At 43.3% G+C, this 22,459-nt stretch overlaps 1 protein-coding gene and 1 long non-coding RNA gene across 3 annotated transcripts in view; both read left to right on the forward strand.

The window, feature by feature from the left end:
* The window catches only part of RAB10 (RAB10, member RAS oncogene family), a 50,404-nt gene that overhangs the window by 21,932 nt on the left and 6,013 nt on the right, over positions 1–22,459 (forward strand). For both annotated transcript variants that reach the window (XM_075144735.1, XM_075144736.1), the window contains exons 2-3: positions 5,225–5,285; positions 16,232–16,370. In XM_075144735.1, the coding sequence (XP_075000836.1) occupies positions 5,225–5,285; positions 16,232–16,370 (200 nt within the window). The remainder of the gene's footprint in view (positions 1–5,224; positions 5,286–16,231; positions 16,371–22,459) is intronic.
* LOC142080001 (uncharacterized) lies at positions 5,294–15,413 on the forward strand. Its single transcript, XR_012672835.1, has 4 exons — positions 5,294–6,386; positions 7,407–10,031; positions 10,929–11,169; positions 15,201–15,413. It is a non-coding gene; the product is annotated as an uncharacterized LOC142080001 (long non-coding RNA).

Consider the following 22,459-nt stretch of genomic DNA (forward strand, 5'->3'; position numbering starts at 1 on the left):
GTCTCTGCCCCAAAGTTAATTTCGTAGTTTTAAAACTTCCAGGCTTAGTTATTGCTGTATCTTCCTGCTGTTGGTACCATTTTTGCTTTTTAAATAAAAACATTTTAGGGCTGTTTATTGGGGCCTACTGTAAGCTGTAAATATGCCTGAAGGATTCAGATTTTCTTTGTGCTTCTGTGATGGTGTTCTTGTGCGAACTAGGTATGTTACAGTTTTTACTCTTTGTGTTAAATAGCCATAAGTCATGAGGCTATGTTCCTTCTGACTTTGTGAATTTGAAAGTTGTTAATTCAAAGAAAGATAGCAGATTTCTTACTGCCTCATCAGTCTCTTTACTTATGCTGGAATTTCTAAAAAGTTAGGCAGTAAAGATAAGATTTCTATCCTTTTGTGGCTATTAAAGCACTTGCAAGAGCTCCACCTTGCTTCAGTTGTTTGAAGTGGATTAGTGTGGGGGATGTTCAGGTGCACCTTCAAACCCTTGGAGAAAGTGCTGTAGCCCAAGCTGTGAACCTTCTTCAGGGTGACTGACCGCTGGGAGGGATGCAGGCGAAAGGAGCCATCCGGATGGCTCCCAGTGCTCATCAGAAGATTTGAATGCGGCTGGAGTTCTGCTGTGTTAATTTGGGTATTGATAGCTGCAGTTTAAATACACTGTTAAGAAAAATACTTGCTGTTGCCAGGGCCTGTAGCACAAAGGTGGGCAGCTTGAACACACAAGACTTGAGTATGAATTTGTGCACGTTTGCTTTTCTTTCCTGAGTTGAAAATACATAGTTCTGTTAAAGTATATTTGCAAAGCAATTACTAACAAATGAAATACAAAATGCACGTATTTATATGCTGCTTACAGTCTGCATTTGATGGTGATTTGACGTGCAGGTTGACTGTCAGGCTCCCAGCGCTGCAGCATTGCCCCTCTCTTGCCCTACATTCCGCTTCCTACCGCCCAGCGTCCTCACCAAGCTGAATGCTGTCTTTGTTTGGAAAGAATGCAAACAAAATTCGTGCTGTCTGAAAAGGGCTAGCTCATCATTTGTAGCTCTGAAATGGACTGGAAAATAACTTTTTCTCCCTCCCTCTTGTACTGATGGCATTCTGTCTTTCACTTTTCAAGAATAGTTGGTTTGTGATTTAGCAACAGAAGAGTGATCTTTACAAAACCTTGGCAGAGGCTTGAGGAGGTGTAAAGTGATATAGAACTGTTTGGATGCAGCGATTATGCATTTAAAACACTCTGTTCTGCTGACGCAAGTCCTGAGTCTTCATTAATGTCTTTTGACCGAGAGCAACGGCAATGCAAAACTGTTGAGCAAATAGTTCTGTATTCACCAAGACGTTCAGGTATTTGAACTGACACAAATAAAGCTGGAATGCTTTGTCGGGAGTCACTGACAATAACCTCTGCTGATGTAGGGACGGAAGAGCTTGACTTCAGGGGGCTGATGCACAAGTCCAACCTTCCAGCTTCTGAAACTCCTCTTGGTCTGTGTGTTTACACTAGGCAGAAGTGACTCCCAATATTTGTGTGAGGGCAGATCTTGTTTGCACATACCATGAGATCAACTAATGGTACTTCTTAAGCCTTGATACTCAAAGACCAGTAACCTAAAGAGCTGTACTTTGAGCTATACTGAAGCATAACAAACATTTCCAATTTTTTATTTGAAAGTATGGGCCTAAATTAAGTGTTTAATAGCTGGCAGTATACTCCCAGGTTTTTCTGTGAATTCCAGTTTGTCCTGTTGAAGTTGATGAATATCTTATCAACACTTAATAAGGGAGTAATTTCATGCTCATCTTTAATTCATTAGTTCTGTCATTATCCTCCTGTGATGGCAGTATGTCCGTTCTGCATGCCATTCAATTTTTATGCCCGTTACCCTCTTAAACTCTTTCCTGAACTTAATGTTACTGGAAATTCCCCATACCTGTAATCTCTTCTCTCTGAAGCCTTTGTGTTTCTGCTGGCACAATGTTGCTGGTGACTTCTTTGGAAAGACCTAGAACTGAATGGGCATTATAGTGATGCAGAAGTCTAGTTTTTCCAGTCTGTTGAAACTACTTTGAAAGTATTTAGAGGCAAATAGTCATTGCTATTTATAACAATCTTTCTGTTACGAAGGCTGAACTAGTATTATATTGTAATTGGAGTGGAAGCTGAGTATAACGTGGGATTAGAGATTTATTTTATCCCCAAATACTAGAGTTAGCTAAATCCCTTTCAGTGCAGGGAAGAGTTAATTTCCTTGGCTGGGTTAATAGCTTACTTTATTTTAACGCATAAAAAGTGGCTGTCAAACATCCTGCTTTATCTGGGCAGAACCTAAAAGTGTCACTCTATGATACACTTTTATTTATGATCTTTTGGCAAATGCTGTGTTCATTTGTTTGATAGCATTGCTGTGGAGCACTACATCATAGCAAACAACTTGGTTAAATACTACAAAATGTGGGGATAGTTAAGTGTATTTGGGGCAGTTTTGTATGTTGGCTATTAATCATTTAACGGGTTTATTTTTCAAACCACATACATATGATACTAGCTATATTGATTCATAAATTTAACTGGACATGAGTGACGAAGTACTGCTTTGGCTAATTGGAAAAAAATGGAACACTGACCTGAAACGGAGGTCTGAAGGATCCGAGCCGATGTCCTAGAATTAGTGGACAACCTTGACCTTTAGTCACTGTACTGCTTTAAATCCTTAGAAATGGGGAATTTTGCCCCCTTACGCTCTGGTTCATATTTATGAAATACTTGGTGACTATAAGAGGCTCCGTGAGGAGCTGCATTTGGTGTTCATTTAAGGGTTATTCTACATTTTCCTTTTGGCTGCATATATGGTAGGTGTCCATCTAGCAAGTGCTGTCCCTGTTCCTCCCCCTGCACAACACAGGCCTGTGGGGAGGGGGGTTCTTCTCCCCCCCACCATCTAAAATTGTGTAGTCTTTCCCTGACGGGCTCTGGTATCCTGATTTTTGTGTAAAAAGATTTACTAATTTAGTATTTCAATCTTAAAATGAAGTATTGTGTGCAGTACATGTAGCTAAAAGGAGTTGGACTTGGTGGGGTTTAAAGCAGACTTCCCATGTTGACTTCTTACATAATAGTGTGTTTCATAAATTCTGTTTAATCTTACTTGGTATAAAATGACCTTGTAGATTTAGGAGGGAAGTTTGTGATTGCAGCTGCTGCCTTTTAAAAAGTCTAAATATAAACAGATTTTTGGAAAGCATGAAAAACTATCAGCAGTGTTTCTCTGATTTGAATTGAAAGTCAGAACTCTGGCATCTAATTACTGTCAGAGCATTTTGAGAAGATGGCCTGTAGTGTTCCTGCTCCACTGGGTATGGTCTGTGCTAATAATTCTTGTAGGCGATTTTGGGAAGAGAAGGTGGAAACGAGACGTGGTCCTCAAGCCTCTTCTGCTGTGGAGGAGCTGGTGGGGGCATCCTCATCCTGGCTTCTCTTGCATGGCATCCGATTTGGTCTGAGCCTGTCTCTTCTGGGGAAGAGTGATTCGTTTGTACACATTGCACAAATGAGGTTTCACCAAGATCTTAAACAACGGTGCTCATATTTCCCTGCCTCGGATGGAAATTTCTCACCAGGTGCCTGCAAGATCGTATTTGCCTATTCTAGGGTTGCCTCTCCATTGGGTTATAGCTACTCCGTGACAGTAAAATGGCAATCTCTCAGCCTTCGGTCTGTCATATTTTTCATGTGAAAACAGCTGCTGGTTCACAGAAGAAATTCTTAGGTAACAGGCAGGTAATGTTGCATTTTGTACTGCTGAAACCCGCCCCTTGTTTTTATTCTATCTTCAAGATTATCAGTTTCTTATTTTAATTGTCCTTTGTACAGCGCCTTTCACTTCCGTGAGCAGTAGACTTCAGATAGGACAACTTATTACACCAGAATTAATAATTAAAATACTGAATACTGGTTTCAGTATTGGTCTCGGCCAAGGATCTGTCTCCAGTTTGTTAGTTTCTTCTTTCCTAGGTCTTCTCAGGACAGCTCTCCTCCATCTCCTCTTCAGTCAGTCCTTGCAAATCCCGTAGTTAACTGACTTGCTTGCAATACCGTTTCAGCTTTGCCACAAATTAATGTGAATTATTTTGTATCAGTTGGTATTAACAGTAAAAACCTTACTCGTGCTCTGTCAAGATGGTCTCTGCTTACTCTGAGTTTTGAGAATCCCGGTTACGCACTTCTGTCAAGTCGTGACTTTGCTTGTACCGCGTCAGAGGCTGGAGCAGGGATGGACCCGGACGAAGAGACGTGGCGGTTGGTGCCAACTTATGCTGATGACTGGCCTTTTATTGCTGGTTGAAAGCTTCGTGTTGCTTAAACCCTTCTGCTTACATTATTGAAGCTTGAGGTTGACTGTCTATAGACCCCGTGTGTGCGTTTAGCTCAAGAGACAATTTTGGGCTTCTGCTCCTTGTTTCAATGGTGTAAAAAGCGAGACGGCTGTGTTTAATAGTTTAATAGTCTGGAGTCTTGTCACGTGCTGTGGTGTAGGCTCTCGCACGGGCCGCTTTGAGTTATGGTAAATGGGTGATAAGCATTAAGATTTCTGTAGTTAATGTTATTCTTACAGATAGATTACTTGAACAAGATTAATGGAAAGGATAATCTTGGGGGGGGGGAGGCAGTTTTTTTGAGAGGTTTCTGAAATGGTGGTGGTATCACCAGGATTAGGTATAAGCGTAAAAAAATCAATAAAAATAAAAAATCACCACAATATTTCACATAATTTTTCAGCATATTCAAAATATTGTGGTTTAGTCATTTTTGGGGAAAGAAACTGTTTTTAAAAAAACAAGAAGAAAGCTTGCTATTTTGTTTAGGATATTTAAATTTATACCCAGACTCCCAAATTTTTGGAAGTTCTCCAGAAAAATTGCAAAACCCTGATATTTTTCATTCTTAAAAATAAGAAAGAAACTTAAACTCTTTTACAAGCCAGATCATCTTAGCAATGTTAGCTGAAGGTGTCCATTGAGCGATTGTAGACCCTTTGAGGCCCTGTTTGCGTTGGTAGCCGTGCTCCTCTCACATTCCAGTTCACTCGGACATCCTTGGTTTACCTGACGATTCAGTACAAGAAGAAAAAAGCTGCTGTTCTGTCTGCAGCAATTCTGAGTTGATGTGGAATTGCTTTTTTTGTGAATAAATCTAATTACTTATTTATGTGTTTGTTTATTTTAGGGATAGACTTCAAGATTAAAACTGTTGAATTACAAGGAAAGAAGATCAAGCTACAGATATGGTGAGTAATACACCCAAGAAGCTATGGGGTGGCATCCTTCTGGATGGCTTCTTGCAGAAGCAGGTTTTCGTGACAGAGTTTACTCTTTCCGAGATTACATTCAGGCATCTAATTTTGTAACTGTGTTTTGTATTTTCAGTAGTGGTAAAGCTCCATGTGTATTCCCCTAAACTATGTTTAAGAGATGGGTAAGGGATCTGTGTGTTGCGTTTATAGCCACTGTTACTGACTGCTCCCTTGGACAGGCTGTTGGCAAATCTCCTGTTTGGGAGGACAGGATCCTCACAGTCTGTGATTTAGTGGGAAGTGTTTTAAAGCTGGAATTTTTAAATTGGGAGTTGCCTCGAATCTATGACTATAAATTGACTAGTAGCCTTGCCTTGTGTCAGCAAGAAAGTGTTATCCACGTCTGCACTTATTTTATATTTTTCCATGGTAAACTGTGGAGAGTTTCTCAGCTGGCTGAAAGCATGGCTGCTTGGCTGCTGGAGAGTCTAAATGAGGCAAAACATAAACTGTTTCCCTTTATGCATGTCTACCTGGAGATTTTTCTTCTGTTTTAATAGCCCTGTAACAAGTCAGGTCACGAAAGCTAATGGCTTCTCCTAGCCTGTGTGTTTGTTTAGACTCCCTCCTCAGCCACGTACACATATTGCTGGTGCATTCTCGAGCTTCACTGAGAGTTCAGAACCTGAATTTGCTTAGAACTTGAATTTACCTATTTTGTCCCCACTAATAAAAATCTTTTACAGCTTGATAATGTTGACGTTTGTAGATGCGGATGGATGAGTTCCAGTTAGAAGGAAGCACCGGTCTTCCTCTGTCTGAGGAAAACTGGCTGAATGATTATCCTTCCTAATGAACGTATTCTGAATCTTTCTTGTTACCATCGCTCCGAGTGCCCGCTTTGTCTCAGTTGTTTCTCACATCCTGGTCCTGCAAGCAGAAGTTGGCCAACTTAGTTATTTTGTTTTGTGCCCTGCAAGGGAAAGAGTTGTCAAAGTTGATTTTGTTGCATAAACTGCGTAGCCGGTCAATAAGGAAGCATTTGGATGATTAAGTAACAGCGCACTGGAATGCTTCAGCGGGGAGCCACAAAGGGTAACTGTCTTCGTAAGAGCAACGTTTTAGATGGAGCCGTCTGAGGAAGGATGGGTATAGATCAGCGGGGAACCAAAAGCAGAGCAGCGGGAAGGAAGGGACTGAGAGCATTAGCTAAAGAGCCATCCAGGTGTAATGCAGCTTCATTGATTGACTTGCTGGACAGCTCTTGCTGTATGAGTTCGCCATCAGATTTTCAACCCAGATCAAACCATAACTTCTAACAATCATTTTGTGTCATATTTTTTACCCCAACAAGGGTAGGTGCTGCGAATCACCATGGGAAAGAAAGGTAGAACAAAACATTGGAATGACTTAAAAGGAAGTGTTAGACTAAACTTAGGAAAAAGTCATCATGAAATGTAAAAACTGAAAATATGGAATACTGAGGATGTTTGATATGTGTATAGACAAAGGAGCAAGCCATAATGAACCTGTACACACTGTGGGTTTGTGGCTTAGAGAAATGAAGAGGGGTTTGGGTGAGCTGAGTTTTATGAAATTGCAACTTTTAAACATTGTGAAGTTGGGAGGTCATTGTATGATCTGCTTCTGGTTCCTGCCAGTTTAAAATTTCACATTTGAAATGAAACTTGGAAAGCAGAAAATGAAGTTCCTATGGCATCCACTTCTGATTGGGGGAGGGGAAATCTAGGCTTTGTAGTTTCCAACTTTTCCTGGACGAGGAGTTTTGCCCAGCAGTGGTTTGGTGGCTAGGACAGCAGTGTCTTTTGGTGAAGATACTTTGTGCAATGCATCTATATTTAACCACCGCTTCCTGTATTTAAACTCACCCTGTACTTCTAGGAGTTGTGTAACATATTTCCAGAATTACCCTTCACTCCCGCTGCAGCGGTTTAGTAAGCAAGGGATGCATTTAGTGGAACATTTCCCTTGTAAACCTGAGGCTGTTCTTGTAGCTTTACTTGCGTCCAGAGTATGGGTCATGCTTTTAGAACTGAAGTAAATGCACAGGAGCTAACGTAGCTGAACAAACAGAACACGTCTTCTGAGTCGTAGGTAGCACTTCCACTGGGACACAGCTCCATGCTTGATGAAGCTGATCAGAAGATAACAAAAGACGGGTGGTGAAGAGAAAACAGGCTTTCAGTTAAGGACAGGAGGCGAGGCCCTTGGCACTTGCGTGCTTTCGGTTAGTATTGCGTTGCAGGTGTGCTTGTATTAATGCAGCATATCCATGCTCAGAAGTTAGAGGAGAAATTTCATTTGTGGTTTCACCCCCCTCTGAAAACTATAGTCCTGTTCGTGAGATTGCGTATCGCTTTGCCCTGTTTCTTGTACGCACGTCTGGGCTGCTTCTGGTCGCTTACAAAGACAGGGTACCGGCTGCAGTTACGTTGGCTCAGTCCACACGAGTAAGTCTAGCCGCGGCTCTCCAAAGTGCCTCTGTATCTTTGTCCAGCCTTTCGTAATGCTATTTTCTTCCTTCCTAAAAGTCCCTTTTGTTGTTAGAAGCAAAGGCAGTTTTGTCTTGTCATTGTTGCTGTTGTTATTATCATCATCATTATTATTATTCTTGGTGCTTATTCAGGTTGATACCTTTTTTTTTTTTCCAGAATAGTGACACTCAGCTGTTTGCAGAATGACAGATGGTGACAGAATTTTGTACCTTAAAGAACTTAGTGGATGTTAGCCATTTCCCAAATATGATGGAGTTTCTTTACATAGCGTTGCTCAATGTTTATGAAGGAGCTGTGTTCAATGAGCCATCACTTTTGCAGGACAAACCTGTCACTTACAGAATAAGATTTCTACATCAGTGGGAGTGATTAAGTATTCAATTATGTAGCATTTGTTATTTACATAGACGAAAAGTATATTTCTTTTCACATACCGAAAACAATAGAAATAAACTGTTCCTCAGTTTACAATTACTATATTGACCTGTCTCTCACTGATCCATATAATCCTCCACCACCCACATATTAAATCTTTCTCACGCTGTTGTCCTGGTATAGGAGTTGCTCTCTGGCTGCCTGCAAAGCTGTGTTGCTGTGTTTTACTGTGGCTAGCACTGGCGTGGGGGTGCAATCTCATTTGGCAATTAGTTTTACAGAAAACAGATAAAACTGGCACTTTCTAATATAGCTCTGCTTCTTTCCTGCAGAGCAAGATAGCTACCTGCCTCTTCCTGGGTATGGAAAACGAGCAGACATGGCAGTATCTCAGTCATGCCTTGACCTCTAAAATTATGTATAAGAGTAAAGCAAGAATACAAAGGTCAAGCAGAGTTAAACCTTGCCAGAGGTGATAAGCAACTTGGTACTTCATAGCTATTAAAAACTGGGGTTGCTGTTCAGTAGGGATCAAGCTAGGATTAAAGCATTTTCATATTGCTCCAAATGTAAATGTGCCTGTTGCAAAACGATGTTGAAATGGGGAGAGGGGAGGCTGGGACAAGAGGAGGTGGAGAATGGTGGGACTGGGTCGCAAGTGGGACTATGTCTGTGTGCAGGGAGCTTCTGGAGAGCCTCAGCTAGGTGCATGGTGCATGGGCTGCAAGCAAGGAGGGTGGGACGCAGCTCTTGGGACGGGCCTTCTGAAGGAATGAGCTTGTTCAGGGCAGATCCATCAGGAGGAGTGCTGGTATGTCAAATTCTGGGTGGAAGCACGTAGGAGAATCGAGGATCTTCTCGGTTAGGTTATTGTGCTACTTACCTGTTTAGAAAATTTCTTGATGTGACAGTATACAATACGATGCCACATGGAAAGTCACCAGTGGTGGGCTTAGTACAGGATTTGGGAGAAAGGAATTAGGGTAAAGATTTGGGAGCAGAAATACTTATGAAGGGTGGGACCTGGGAGGGTTGACACCGATGAACATCTTGAAAAATATTAATACAGTAATGCTCATAGTACAGAGAAGGGCGGGAGAAAGAAAGAACGAAAATGAGAGATTAGTGCTCCAGGAAAATATGGTGTTATCATTGTGAAAGTGATGAAATGCTTTAGAGGAATGTAGAGTAGATCTAAAAATTCAGCTATGAAGAGTGTAATATCATACACTCCAGGAACTTGCATAGAATTGCTTTGAAATGGAAACCAAAATGCTTAGGCATCCTGTAATTCACAAAACTTATTAGCATAATGTAGCAATTGAAAAGTTAAATGTGATTTTTCTGATACCGTGGGTGCCATTATTTCCAATGGGCAGGGAAGTAGGTGTCACGGTTTAACATAATACACAATTTTGATTAGCATGCCCTAGAAAGAAAGGGGCAAGTAGGATGATCAGAGGGATGTAATAGCTATTTTAGGAAGAACAACTGGAAAGTTAGGATTCTTCAGGATGTCAGAGAAGTAACCAAAGCGCATTTTAAAAATCATGATTATACTGAAAACGGTAGGTAGAGAGAGATATAACTCACTGCCTTTTCCAATACCAGAACATTAGTTCTAGCGTAAGGCTAGAAGGCGGCACATGCAAAACACAAAGAAATGAAGTTAAGCTGTGAAACTCCTCATCACAAGATGTTGTGGTAGCTGCAGATGTACGCAGGTTCGCAAGGGATTTCACGAAGGAACAGTCTGTTTTGGACTGTTAAATACGCAGATGTGATCTCTGGCTCCAGAAGTCCTTGAACCACACAGGAGTGGAAGCTGGGAAACCTCTGGCCTGACCAGGTAACGGCTCTTATGTGCTTGTGGGAATGCACAAAAGTCAGATCTAGGCTTTTCATCCTGGTGAAATGAAGGCTGAAAGGAAGTGTTACTGTCACCTAAAAAATACATAGTGGTAGCAGACATGGAAGAGAAGGAAGGATTCTTTAAGCTCAAGGACCGTGAAAATCAAAGTTGCTGGAAATCCACCAGCAGGAGTGGGAGACTGGGAGAAGCTCTAGTTCAGCGTAATGGAAATGAAATAGAGAAAGGGGAACGTGGAGGGGGGGAAACCCAGATCAGCCAAGTATTTCGGAATAGAACTTGAGAAATAAGAGGGTCATGGTGTACCCTGTTCTGCTATTGCAGAAGAACTTACCTCAGGAGCCCTCTTTCCATTTATTCAAGAATATTTTGTGAAAATTGGTTGCAGAAAACACAGCCACTTTCTGGTCTTCTGTTCAGACTCCACAGTCTAGGGAGACAGCTAGGAACTGCAAGAGATGATCCTGAAGGTGGATTTACAGGATGTTGATATTGGGAGAGTGAATCCAAAACAAAAAAACCCCAAACACCCTTATGCTGACTGTGGAATGCTGGAGTGACAGGGTAAGGCAGAAAGCTGTCAAGGAATAACTGCAGGATTTAGGGATAGGTTTCTAGGGATTATGAACAGAATGGGGTTATGTGAACAGTGAGTGAGTGATTAGCCTTTTCAAGAGGTCCCTGCTTTTCCAAGTCAGAGAGTAAGTAATCCCAAGTTTCCTTAAACAGCCACGTGGTGTATACGTGTCTAGTCTTAAACGGATCTTAAGGAGTAACCAAAATATATGGGTAGAGCTGTATGAGGAGTTAATTTTGCAGGGCTTCATGGGGTCTAACAGTTGTTGATTCCTCACTTGTGAATTTTCTATTTACCAGTTTTCATGCAGATTCCTGGCATTGTGTCAGCGTGCAGTATGTATTGTCAAGCCATGATAGACTGAAGTGAATGACAGTAGTTAGCAAAGTGCTTGATTCTTGTGCGTCTGGGACAGGCTTATTTGCAGAACTGCTGCCCCAGGAGTGTCTGCGCAGGCTTGTTGCAGTGCGGTGACTTCCATCGTTAAGGCCAGAAAGTTGAGATCTGAAAGGCTAGATCCTGAAGAGCTTCCAGAGCTGGGTAAGACAAATAATCCATTTCTCTTCAGTGGTGTATGAAACAATCACACTTGATAGTGCTGTATTAATATGGAAGCAGTACAATGGCAAAATTGCTTCTGTGTTAAACTGAAAAACACTTAACTCGGAGATTCAAACACATCTAATTTTTTTCTTTTTCTCCTACTTAGCTGCTACTCTGATCCTCCTGTCTTTACATAAAACTTGTATGTCAGCGTATTTTCGTACAGTCTTACTGACTGATTCCAAATTTTAGAAACAGCATTATTTTTTTTTAGTATGCAGCTCTTAACTGCGTAGATCATAAAGTAACATTTTTCTATCAGTGCATCTTTGCTGGGAACACTTCTTCATGGCTAGAAAAGCATCCTCAGAATTTTGTTTTACTCAGCAATGAGCTCGTTGCAAAAGTAATCATCTGACTTGGAACACCTGTCCAGGTGAAAGAAATGTGCAGCAGCATAGCTATCTGAAATAGTTCCATATGGAAGCCCCCTGTTATATGCAAGTTCGTGCATTTAGTAAGTATGTGGTGTACAGCCAAAGCTGCAGACAGCACCACTAACTAAGGTACAGTCTCATTAATTTTTGCAATTACCCTAGGAGCGTCTAAAAGTTAACTCTTGCTGCTTTTGAGGCCATTCACCATGTACGTAGCTCAAGGTAGAAGAGACTCTTTTGGAATGTTAGTCTGAGTTCCTATAAAACAATTAGATACTTCACTCATTATAGATTTTTTTTTTTTCTGGCTCAATGTTTTTTCAGAAAAGCTGAAATTTGCTGGTCATGAAGTATCTTACAGATGTTCCTTTGTGAAGGAAAGTCTTCGACCCAGTCGCTAAGGCTTCCAGAGTGTGCCTGATGTCAGCAGTACAGTTTCTTCAATGCAGTACTCTGCTGTGTAGTTTTAAAAAAAAATTGTAAGACGAAACAGTAGGACAGTAATAAAATTTTTAGGATTATTTTGCTAGGAATTATTTGGTTTAATACGTTGAAGACCTTTATTTTGAGCTATGTGGACTGGAAGGATCTTCACAGATCATCAGATATAATCTCTTCTTGTTGCATCCATGTAAATCTTTCATAAACAAATCATAGCACATTTTAAGGTTTCTTTAGTCTCTGCTAGGTCAACTGGAAAGCTGTCCCAGAAATTCCTTTCTCTGTTGGTTAAACCTCTAATATGATATAGCTTATGCATACTTTAATGTTGGCATGAGAATAATTTAAATAGATTTTTCACTTTCCTTGTGCTTCTCTTTTCCCTAGTCCCACAGGAAGACCTTCTTTGTCCTCGTTTTGCAGCTAAACAAAGCAAGTTCTTTTGGTTTCCTCCTGTGCAGTAGGGCTTCATTTTCCTTGGCTATCTTAATAGTCCTTGTCTACATTATTTTAGCTTGGAGAGCTAGCTAGCTTCCACAAATGTTTTTGCCTACATCAAGGATTTATTGCACACCCATAGCTTTGGAGCATATTGTTACATCCTTGAGGTTTGAACAAAAGAATGGAAAGCCAGGGCAGTAAACAAGACATGCGGTCTCCAATTGTCCTGTGCTATTTGCTTAGGGTGGATTCATCAGTCGTAGGCAGTTTGAAAACCATAACTCATTTCCTCTGTTTGCTTCAGTCAGTCCTCTAATCTCACATCCATTAAGAGTTATCTCTGAATAATGAATGGAGAATCCATTAAGAAGGGGAAAGGGCAAATATAGTACTTACATAGAGGAAAAAAAAAAGGGGGGGGAACACTCCGGGTTCTTTGCTTTTTCCCTCCCCAGCTTTCTTTTCATCCATTAGCTTAGCTTCAGTTGCCAGAAAAAAACACTGGAGGAGTTAACTAAGCAAGTTAGTTGTAGGCGCGTAGGATGTGACAAGCGATGAGTAACAACTAAGTGTTGCCAATGCCAAGTTGTGTAAAATCAGTCTGAATTCTTACTGTGATGACTACTGGCCTTCTCAGGAGGGGAGAAATCGCAGATGCCGTTATGTCTTGATGTTTTTGGTAAGGCTTTTCTGACACTGTCCTGCTTGGTATAAGCAAGGTAGGGGGAAATGACTTAGGTGAAGACTCTATCAGTGGATGCAAAACTCATGGTGGGAGAAAATAAATGATGTGTAAGAGTTGCGTTGAGATATCTTGCAGGAGTCTGTCCTGAGTTTCATGATAGGCAATGTTTTCTTTAATGATTGGGATAAGGGAATAGAGAGTATGGTTATTGTATTTAAGCTAAGCAGGAAAAGATGAAGTTGCAAAGTATAAATTGTGTAGAGGACTGGATTATAGTTCAGATTGCTTTTGACTGATTGGAGAAATGTCATTGAAAAAAGTCCTGTGAAATTCAGTGGAGACAAATGCAAAGTTATCAAGTTCAGCATGTGTAATCAGTTACTCGAATGTCAGAAAAATCTGCTTCATCATGAGGAAAGGGAGTGGGATGCAGAAACAGGCATGCCCAAGTCTTCTAGAAAATGCTCCTGTGTGAGACTGGTAAGGCTTCAGCTGGAGTAGTGTCCTGGTTTTTGCTTAGGCACGGGCAAATTGGAGAGAATCCAGAGAGTAATAAGTGAGACTGCGTATCTTAGACCTTTGGCCAGTGAGTAAGGTGTAAAGAACTTGAGGTGGCTTGAGAAAACTCAGAGAAGGTGCAAGAGCTGTGTTTGAGTATGCAAAAAGTAGTTGTAGAAAGAAGGGAGATGAACTTCTCTCCTTCCGTATGAAAGGTGAGACAAGGACTGACGGCCTTAATTTGCACTAAAGAAGACCCAAGTGTGCCATCGGGAGAAACTTTCAAATGGGACAGAAAGGAAATGGGGGGGGGATTCAAGCCAGCAATTGTCAGAGGTCTTCAGCAGAACAGCAGGCATCTTTCAGGAATAACGTGGGTATCGCTCAACGTTTTGTAGAGCCAGGGAATGGACTAGATTGCCTCTCGAGGCTGCTGCCAGCGAGCCAGACCCCTGCAGCATGGCCTGTTAGAGCATCTCTGAACAAAGTGGGGCTCAGGTTTGGGACATGCCCCTGTTCCTCCTCCTCTGCTCTTTGCCCTCTTCCTGGTGTTTGTCATCTCCTGGGAGGAGATAAGAGATGGGAGCAATCAGTCTCTCGGGTGGCTATCGTGTGTGCTAAAACTGTGGTCTGAGGTCCAAGCCAAACGGAGCCAATAAGACTCTTTGAGAAGAAACTTTGCAGAGCATTTCCCCTGCATCTCAGGAAGTTTTCCTCCATGGCATCTTCAGATTTCAGGGCTTTTAATTTACTCCCCATTGCCAACTGATATTTGGCCAGAAATCTGACGTGTGCTTAAACAAATTGATTTGGCAACTACAGTCAGCGTTTGTTGGTTCAGCTGTAGGTGACGGGGCGGTGGGGAGAGCCGAGTTTTCACAGGACTCGGTGCCTGGTGGTGTCCATGTTCTGGCAAGGCGTTCGCTGTGACCTCAAGAACAGTTGAGAGGGAAATGAGTTGAGCTAGTTCAACTCCAGGCCGTGATCTTTTCTGAGGCTACTGGTTTGTGAAAGAGGAAATGTGGGTTGGGGGGAACGCTGTTTCTTTCTGAAGGCAGTTAGGGAATGTTTCATCTCAATTTAGACCAGTTTAAATTTGGAGACACCTTTGATTCTACCTTGTGTGAATAGTGTCACTGAAGACATGTCTGTGAACATGTAATCTGTTAGGTCTCTGAAAGACACTAGAATATGCAGTTAACTCCTCATTCTCAACTTAATGGCATGTGAGTTTGTTTAACAAATCTCATGCATTCCATCAAAGATCTCAAAATTAGATGGGAAAATAGATACTGTCATTAATCTTGCATGAGCAATTTTCACCATATTGCTTATAGAAATTGACAATTTAATGTTATACTACATCTTCTAGATTTACTTTTCATACACTTTGATCTAAAATTTCAGGAATATCTATTTGTAAGATCGCATTAAAGCTTTATAAAACTGAACTGAAAACAAAATTCTTCTCAGTTTTAAGTCTGAGTTCCAGAAAACGTTGAGTGATTGTCTTCGTGGCTGCTCAGCAGGTGCTGAAATGGAAAGGGATCTTCTTGGGCATCGTGGTGCTGTTGACTGGATAGTTGGGTCAGGTCATCGCTGGTTGCAGTTCCAGACTCTGCTGGCTTTGACAGCGGCACTGCTAAAGAACCTCCAACATTTTGGGAGCTTCCTACAGAAACTTGAGTACTGAGTCAGCTGGGTTTGCGCAGTGTCTAATCAGGCTGGTCAGTGGTTATGGTACGTAACTTAAAAATTGTAGATTGAGTTTTAAAGTGGCTTATTTTTACATTCATTTGGGAAGAACTGGTCAGTAACAGGAGGGAGTGTCTGGGACAACCACGTTTCTGGAGCTCACAGTCCTGTCGAAGTGTTGGTAGAGCATTTCTTGCTCCTGTTTTCATCCTGTCCGCTACTGGGTTCCACCGGGGCTCAGAAGTCTGAGACGCTTCCCTGAGATATGAGACTTAGAAATAAAAGTTTCTCCTTTTGGGTGCAAGTTTCAAGTTGTCAATAAAAATACAAAGTTTAAAATAATTTTAAACAAATTTCTACCATGACTTGATACTGGGTTTATTTATTGTTGTAATATACCAGAAGACCTACTGCAACTTACCACTTTGCTGTTCACCACTTTGCTCTTCAACAGATAGCTTCATCTTCTGCCACCTTAGTCATGTAAGCCCAGTCCAGTGTCTTTTGTCTCTGTCATAGTTGACTCTGAAATGTGTTTTTAAAGAAACAATCCCCTTTAAAGTAAAATCCAAAAGAAAAACTTCAAGCCCTAAGTTTCTGTACCCTCATGAACCTGGCTTACTGAAGCTTGCTCTTTTTGTTCTCTGAGTGTTCAGCTACTTCTGGGAGGGAATGGCTCTTCCTTGAAGCTGCCGCTTCACACATTGGAGCGTGTCCTACCGCTCTTCAAAAACATCGCACATCCCTCGGTCGTGGCGCAGTAGAGCACGTACTGCACCATGCACACTCGTCTAATAGATACACCGTGCTGGTTTCTTTGGAGCTTGCCTCTGATACATGTACTTTTGTCTGTTTTCTGCAGGGACACAGCAGGGCAGGAACGATTTCACACCATCACCACCTCCTATTACAGAGGTGCCATGGGGATCATGCTAGTATATGACATCACCAATGCCAAGAGCTTTGAAAACATCAGCAAGTGGCTCAGAAACATAGATGAGGTGAGTAATGTCTGTAAGATCTGGAACTGAGCTCTTTGTTGTGACCCGTAGAGCATGTGATGAGTCCCACAGAATTCAGCTTCTGGATTGCAGCTTCTGCTTCTACCCTGGCAGAAGGTGTGGTGTGTAAATTAACACAGGGGCTTGGGTGCTGTTCTGAGGCAGGCCTATGTCCTGTGTTCCCTCCCTCACCTCTCCCTTCAACACTGGCATGAAGGATCGCAACACTACACAGGGCTACTGATGTCCTAAAATGTCAGATTCGTGCATAAGCAAACTTTGTTTCTGTGCTGGAGAATACTTAGAGGTAAGGAATACATCTTGTAGTAACTGGGAGTTGCCGTTTTCAGGAGGAGCTGCCACCAGAAGGTGGTGTGCAGGGGAGCAACGCTAAGCCATAAGCTGTAGAGTAGTTACAGAATATGTCACTTCTAGTACTAATTTCATAAGGACGACTATGTAAATCCTCAAAGATAATTAAATATGATCACCTCCACTCACTCAAAATTGATGTCATGAAATACGTGCAAGTTTATCATGGCTGTTAGAGGTAGTATGGCAAACTGCCGTTGTTGAATGTTAGCAAACTACTCAAACCTGCATAGCTGATTTCTGTCGTTGTTAGAGGAGTACCAAACAAGGAGGCTGGTAAAATTTCAAGCAAGGTCAGGTGAAGCAGAAGAAACTGATGTGGAAACGTTCAGTGCCTGGATCCCCAGGAGGTCATTCTCCGGGAGTTCTGAGATGTTAGAGGGCAGCACAGCTGTTAGTTGTTGCTTTTCTTATGCTGTTCCCAAATGGAACAAATGTTTGGATTTTCCAGCTTCGTTATTTTCCTAGAAAGCACGAAGAACTGTAGAACTGAGCGTCAGCAGATGGGTGCTGTCAGGCATTGCTAGTTGAAGCATTGAGGCTGATGAAAGGTTCTTACAGAGTAAAAATGTGATATTGGGACTTCAATTTCCTAGCATGAGAAATGGGAAACTATACTGTTTATGGAAAGGTACGCATTTTGGTGGGTACAGGAGGCAGGGAGTAAGGCAGCACAGGAAGAGACTCTGTGGTGAGCTGAATATAAACTTGAAACCAAGGCCTCTAGATTCTGCTTTAGTTGCTTTGTTTAAAAAAAAAAAATTAGTAGTATCCAGGAAGTTGAGTCATGAATGTCATTCATACCATTGTGTCTGAGAAGCGAGAGTTTTTGCTGACTTCATGTTTTCAAATCTGTGTCACACAAACCTCTGCAGCTGATTTCAGGTGCATTGTGAAGGCTGCATGGTTACCGCAGTTTTATAAGGGATGTTTGACGCCTTAGGAAGCTTTTTTTATTATGGAAGAAGCTCACTAATGGAGTGCGTTTGCAGAAATGATGGGTGAAGTCATCCTCTGAGGTTCCAGGTGCAGTGTGGAGGCTTCTTGCTAAAATGTGTGGCAGGTGTACCCACTCATGTACAGGATGATTGCAAATGATAGTTGTGCATGAAGTAGCTAAGTGCTTTGGTTTTATAAGGAGTTAATATTGCCAAGGATATTCTCTCAATCAAGGAGGAGAATTTTCAATAAGCAAGCTGCTGTTCTGATTTGCTATTCTGTGCAAGGAGACTCTTCTACAGGATGCTTAAGCCTTGATTTAGAAATAGCCAGAAAACCTAGAGATGTTACACCTTCATCCTTGCTAAATTCTTAATTATTTAAAGGTCACACATTCTGCAGAGGTGCACTATGCCACGCGCTTTTGCTTTGGGCTGGTAGGAATTAGTTGAGTTGCTCAAGTGCACAGTTTTGTATGTTGTATTTGAAAGGAGTCTGTTGCTGTGTAAGCAGTTTTGTGTGTGTGCATGAAAAGTCAACATTTCCAGAGTCTTATTCTACACGGTATCTTAATCTACCTTTGTTGTCTGATTGCTCTTCCTCTTTGTGACCTGAAGGAAAAAAACGGGGTGATTCTCCTGAGGAATGTGAAATGGGTTATTACTGTAAGCAGGAGTACTGGTACGTGGATCTCTTGCCTCTATTAGTAGTTCTATTAGTAATTCTACCGTAAAGTAGTATTAAGACTATTGGAGTGAAAGTAAATTCAGATTAGACTTTACAAAAGGCTTCTCATAGCAGGTTTCAAAGTACATCATAGAATGGTTTGGGTGGGAAGGGACCTTAAAGATCATCTAGTTCCAACCCCCTGCCATGGGCAGGGACACCTTCCACTCAAAACAGACTAGGTGATTTTTCCCACCCTTCAAGCTAGTAGAGAGAACTGAAGAATGAAACAATGGTGGCAACCACAACTTCTCTGGGCAACCTGTTCCAGTGCCTCACCGCCCTCATAGTGAAGAATTTCTTCCTTATATCTAACCTAAATCTACCCTCTTTCAGTTTAAAGCCATTCCCCCTTGTCCTATCACTACATGCCCTTGTAAAAAGTCCCTCTCCAGCTCTCTTGTAGGCCCCCCTCAGGTACTGGAAGGCTGCTAGAAGGTCTCCCCGGGGCCTTCTCTTCTCCAGGCTGAACAACCCCCACTCTCTCAGCCTGTCTTCATAGGGGAGGTGCTCCAGCCCTCTGATCATCTTCTTGGACCTCCTCTGGACTCCCTCCAACAGATCCATGTCCTTCTTATGTTGGGGGCCCCAGAGCTGGACGCAGTACTCCAGGTAGGGTCTCATGAGAGTGGAGTAGAGGGGCAGAATCAACTCCCTCGACCTGCTGATCATGCTTCTTTTGATGCACCCCGGACACGGTTGGCTTTCTGGACTGCGAGCCACATTGCCAGGTCATACTGAGCTTCTCATCAACCAACACCCCCAAGTCTTTCTCCTCAGGGCTGCTCTCAATCCATTCTCCACCCAGCCTGTGTTTGTGCTTGGGATTGCCCCGACCCATGTGCAGGACCTTGCACTTGGCCTTGTTGAACTTCATGAGGTTCGCATGGGCCCACCTCCTCAAGCCTGTCCAGGTCCCTCTGGATGGCATCCCTTCCCTCCAGCGTGTCGACCGCACCATGCAGCTTGGTGTCGTCAGCAAACTTGCTGAGGGTGCACTCAATCCCACTGGCCATGTCGCTGACAAAGATGTTAAACAGCACAGGTCCAAATACCGACCCCTGAGGAACACCGCTTGTCACTGGTCTCCACTTGGACATTGAGCCGTTGACCACAACTCTTTGAGTGCGACCATCCAGCTAATTCCTTATCCACCGAGCGGTCCATCCATCAAATCCAGGTCTCTCCAATTTAGAGGCAGGGATGTCGTGTGGGACAGTGTCAAATGCTCTGCACAAGTCCAGGTAGGTGACGTCAGTTGCTCTTGCCTTATCCACCAACGCTGTAACCCCATTGTAGAAGACCACCAAATCTGTCAGGCCCGATTTGCCCTTAGTGAAGCCATATTGTCACCAATCACCTCCTTATTTTCCATGTGCCTTAGCATAGTTTCCAGGAGGATCTGCTCCGTGATCTTGCCGGGCACAGAGGTGAGACTGACTGGCCTGTAGTTCCCTGGGTCTTCCTTTTTTCCCTTTTTAAAAATGGGGGTTATGTTTCCCCTTTTCCAGTCAGTGGGATCTTCACTGGACTGCCACGACTTCTCAAATATGATGGACAGTGGCTTAGCAACTTCATCTGCCAGTTCCTTCAGGACCCGCGGATGGATCTCATCAGGTCCCATGGACTTGTGCACCTTCAGGTTCCCGAGATGGTCTTGAACCTGATCTTCTCCTACAGTGGGCAGTTCTTCGTTCTCCAAGTCCCTGCCTTTGCCTTCTGCGGCTTGGGCGGTGAGGCTTGAGCACTTGCCGGTGAAGACTGAGGCAAAAAGGTCGTTGAGTACCTCTGCCTTCTCCATATCCCAGAGATATGGAGTAACGAGGGTAACCAGGTCTCCTGTTTCATTCCGGAGAGGGGCCCACATTTTCCCTAGTCTTCCTTTTATCCCCGATGTACCTCTAGAAGCTTTTCTTGTTGCCCTTGATGTCCCTGGCCAGATTTAATTCCATCAGGGCTTTAGCTTTCCTAACCTGATCCCTGGCTGCTCGGACAATTTCTCTGTATTCCTCCCAGGCTACCTGTCCTTGCTTCCACCCTCTGTAGGCTTCCTTCTTGTGTTGGAGTGTGTCCAGGAGCTCCTCGTTCATCCATGCAGGCCTCCAGGCATTTTTGCCTGACTTCCTCTTTGTTGGGGTGCATCGCTCCTGAGCTTGAAGGAGGTGATCCTTGAATATTAACCCTCTTCTCTCCAGGGCTTTGTCCCCTGGCACTCTACCAAGCAGGTCCCTGAAGAGGCCAAAGTCTGCTCTTCTGAAGTCCAGGGTGGTGAGCTTGCTGTGCGCACTCCTTGGTGCCCTAAGGACCTTGAACTCCACCATTTCATGGTCAGCCCAGGCTGCCCTTGAGCTTCACATTCCCCACCTCTGACCCATAAGCTCTCAGTTGGTTCCTCATCCATCATCAGGCGGAGCTCCATGCACTCCAGCTGGTCATTGACACAGAGGGTGACACCCCCTCCTTGTCTCCCCGCTTGTCCTTCATAAAAGAGCCTGTATCCTTCCATTCCAACACTCCAGTCATAGAAGCCATCCCACCACGTCTCTGTGATGCCAGTAAGATCGTAGCCCTGCAGGCGTGCGCACGTCTCTAACTCCTCTTGTTTATTCCCCATGCTCCGTGCGTTTGCATAGAGGCATTTAAGGTGGGCCCCCGATGAAGGTGACTTACTGGCTGGCGTGGCTGGAGTTCCTTTGTGCTGCTCTTCAGGCGCTCTCCTGCTGACCTGTGATCCTTCTCCAGGCTCTGGGCATCTAGTGCTGGCACTGGCATCCAACTGGTGGGAGTGGGATGGACTGAGGTTCCCCTCCCCCAGCAACTTTAGTTTAAAGCCCTCTTCACCAGCTTGGCAAGCCGATGACCTGCTGCAGGAGGTCCTCCACCTGGGCACACCTTTTGCAGGCAGGTCTGCTGCCTGTCCCTGCCCCAGGAGAGAGGTCTAGGCACCTCCTGCAGTCTGAGGTCTGCACTGCAGCCTCTCCCTTGGGCAGCTCCATCTGGGTGGAGGCATCGGCCACCCCGGGGTAGATGGTGCAGACCCCCCAGCCAGAGCTGCAGCCTTTGCTCTCAGACGAGCGCCCACTACTTCACTTACCTGCTTCAGTGATGCCACGCGCTGTGGCTGCTGGAACTTTTCTGCTGGTGCGGTGGGTATCTTTGGCACATTCTTTCCTTAGCGTGACGGATATTGGCAGTACTTCAGTAACTGACCAGCCAAGGTGTTTTTGCTCATTCAGCATTCCTTGAGAAAGCATTGGCATTTGCTTTTGCCTTACAAAGGTGATTCCCTGCTATGTGGTCCTGCTTTTCTTTGGATCCTGAGCATTAGCGTGGTGCTCACTTCTGTTTTCCCTTTGTGATGTCCTGGTTTATGTTCGCTTGGTGTATAGTCTGCGTGCCATCTCACTGCATGAGTTTCTCAACTTCTGTGTGAAGTACTTAGCAGACAGAGCTGAAGCACAAAGCTGACAGGCAGTCTTGCTCTGATGATTGCGACATCAGAGGAGCAGCATGATGCTAGAGCGCTGTAATTTCCCTTTGTTAGTTAACTCCGTAACTCCCCTAAAAAAAAAAAATTACAGGCAACAGGGATTTTTACTAACTTCTTTGTTATTTGGCTTTTTGGTGGTTGGAAGCGTAGTTGCAATTGTAAGGTGACTTACCTGTCTACAATAAAATTATGCAAAGGACCCTTTAAACACCAAAAAAGTAGTAGTGTCAGCTGGAGCCATTCCAGTGCATGAAGCTTGATTGTTGGCAGCTGTAGACGTGGGGTGGTTCTTGTCCTGTCATGTTTTATAGCATCATTTCTAGTGTGCTTGTCTAGCACACGTAAAACCTGACATCTCTAAGTGCCAGGCAGGAAGCTGATTCTTTTCCCACGTCACTGAATGCAAACTAACGAAGATTTGGTAGGCTAGTGTCATTAACTAGAAGGATCTGGGTTGCAGAACAGCACTTAATCTCTTTCAGAAAGGAAGACTTCACACTTAAACCACAGAAATGAAAAGGAAGGGGGAAAATAACTGGCATTGGAATGGTGATAGAGCTGT

This window comes from Calonectris borealis, chromosome 3, assembly GCF_964195595.1.
Source record: "Calonectris borealis chromosome 3, bCalBor7.hap1.2, whole genome shotgun sequence".
NCBI classification, from domain to species: domain Eukaryota; kingdom Metazoa; phylum Chordata; class Aves; order Procellariiformes; family Procellariidae; genus Calonectris; species Calonectris borealis.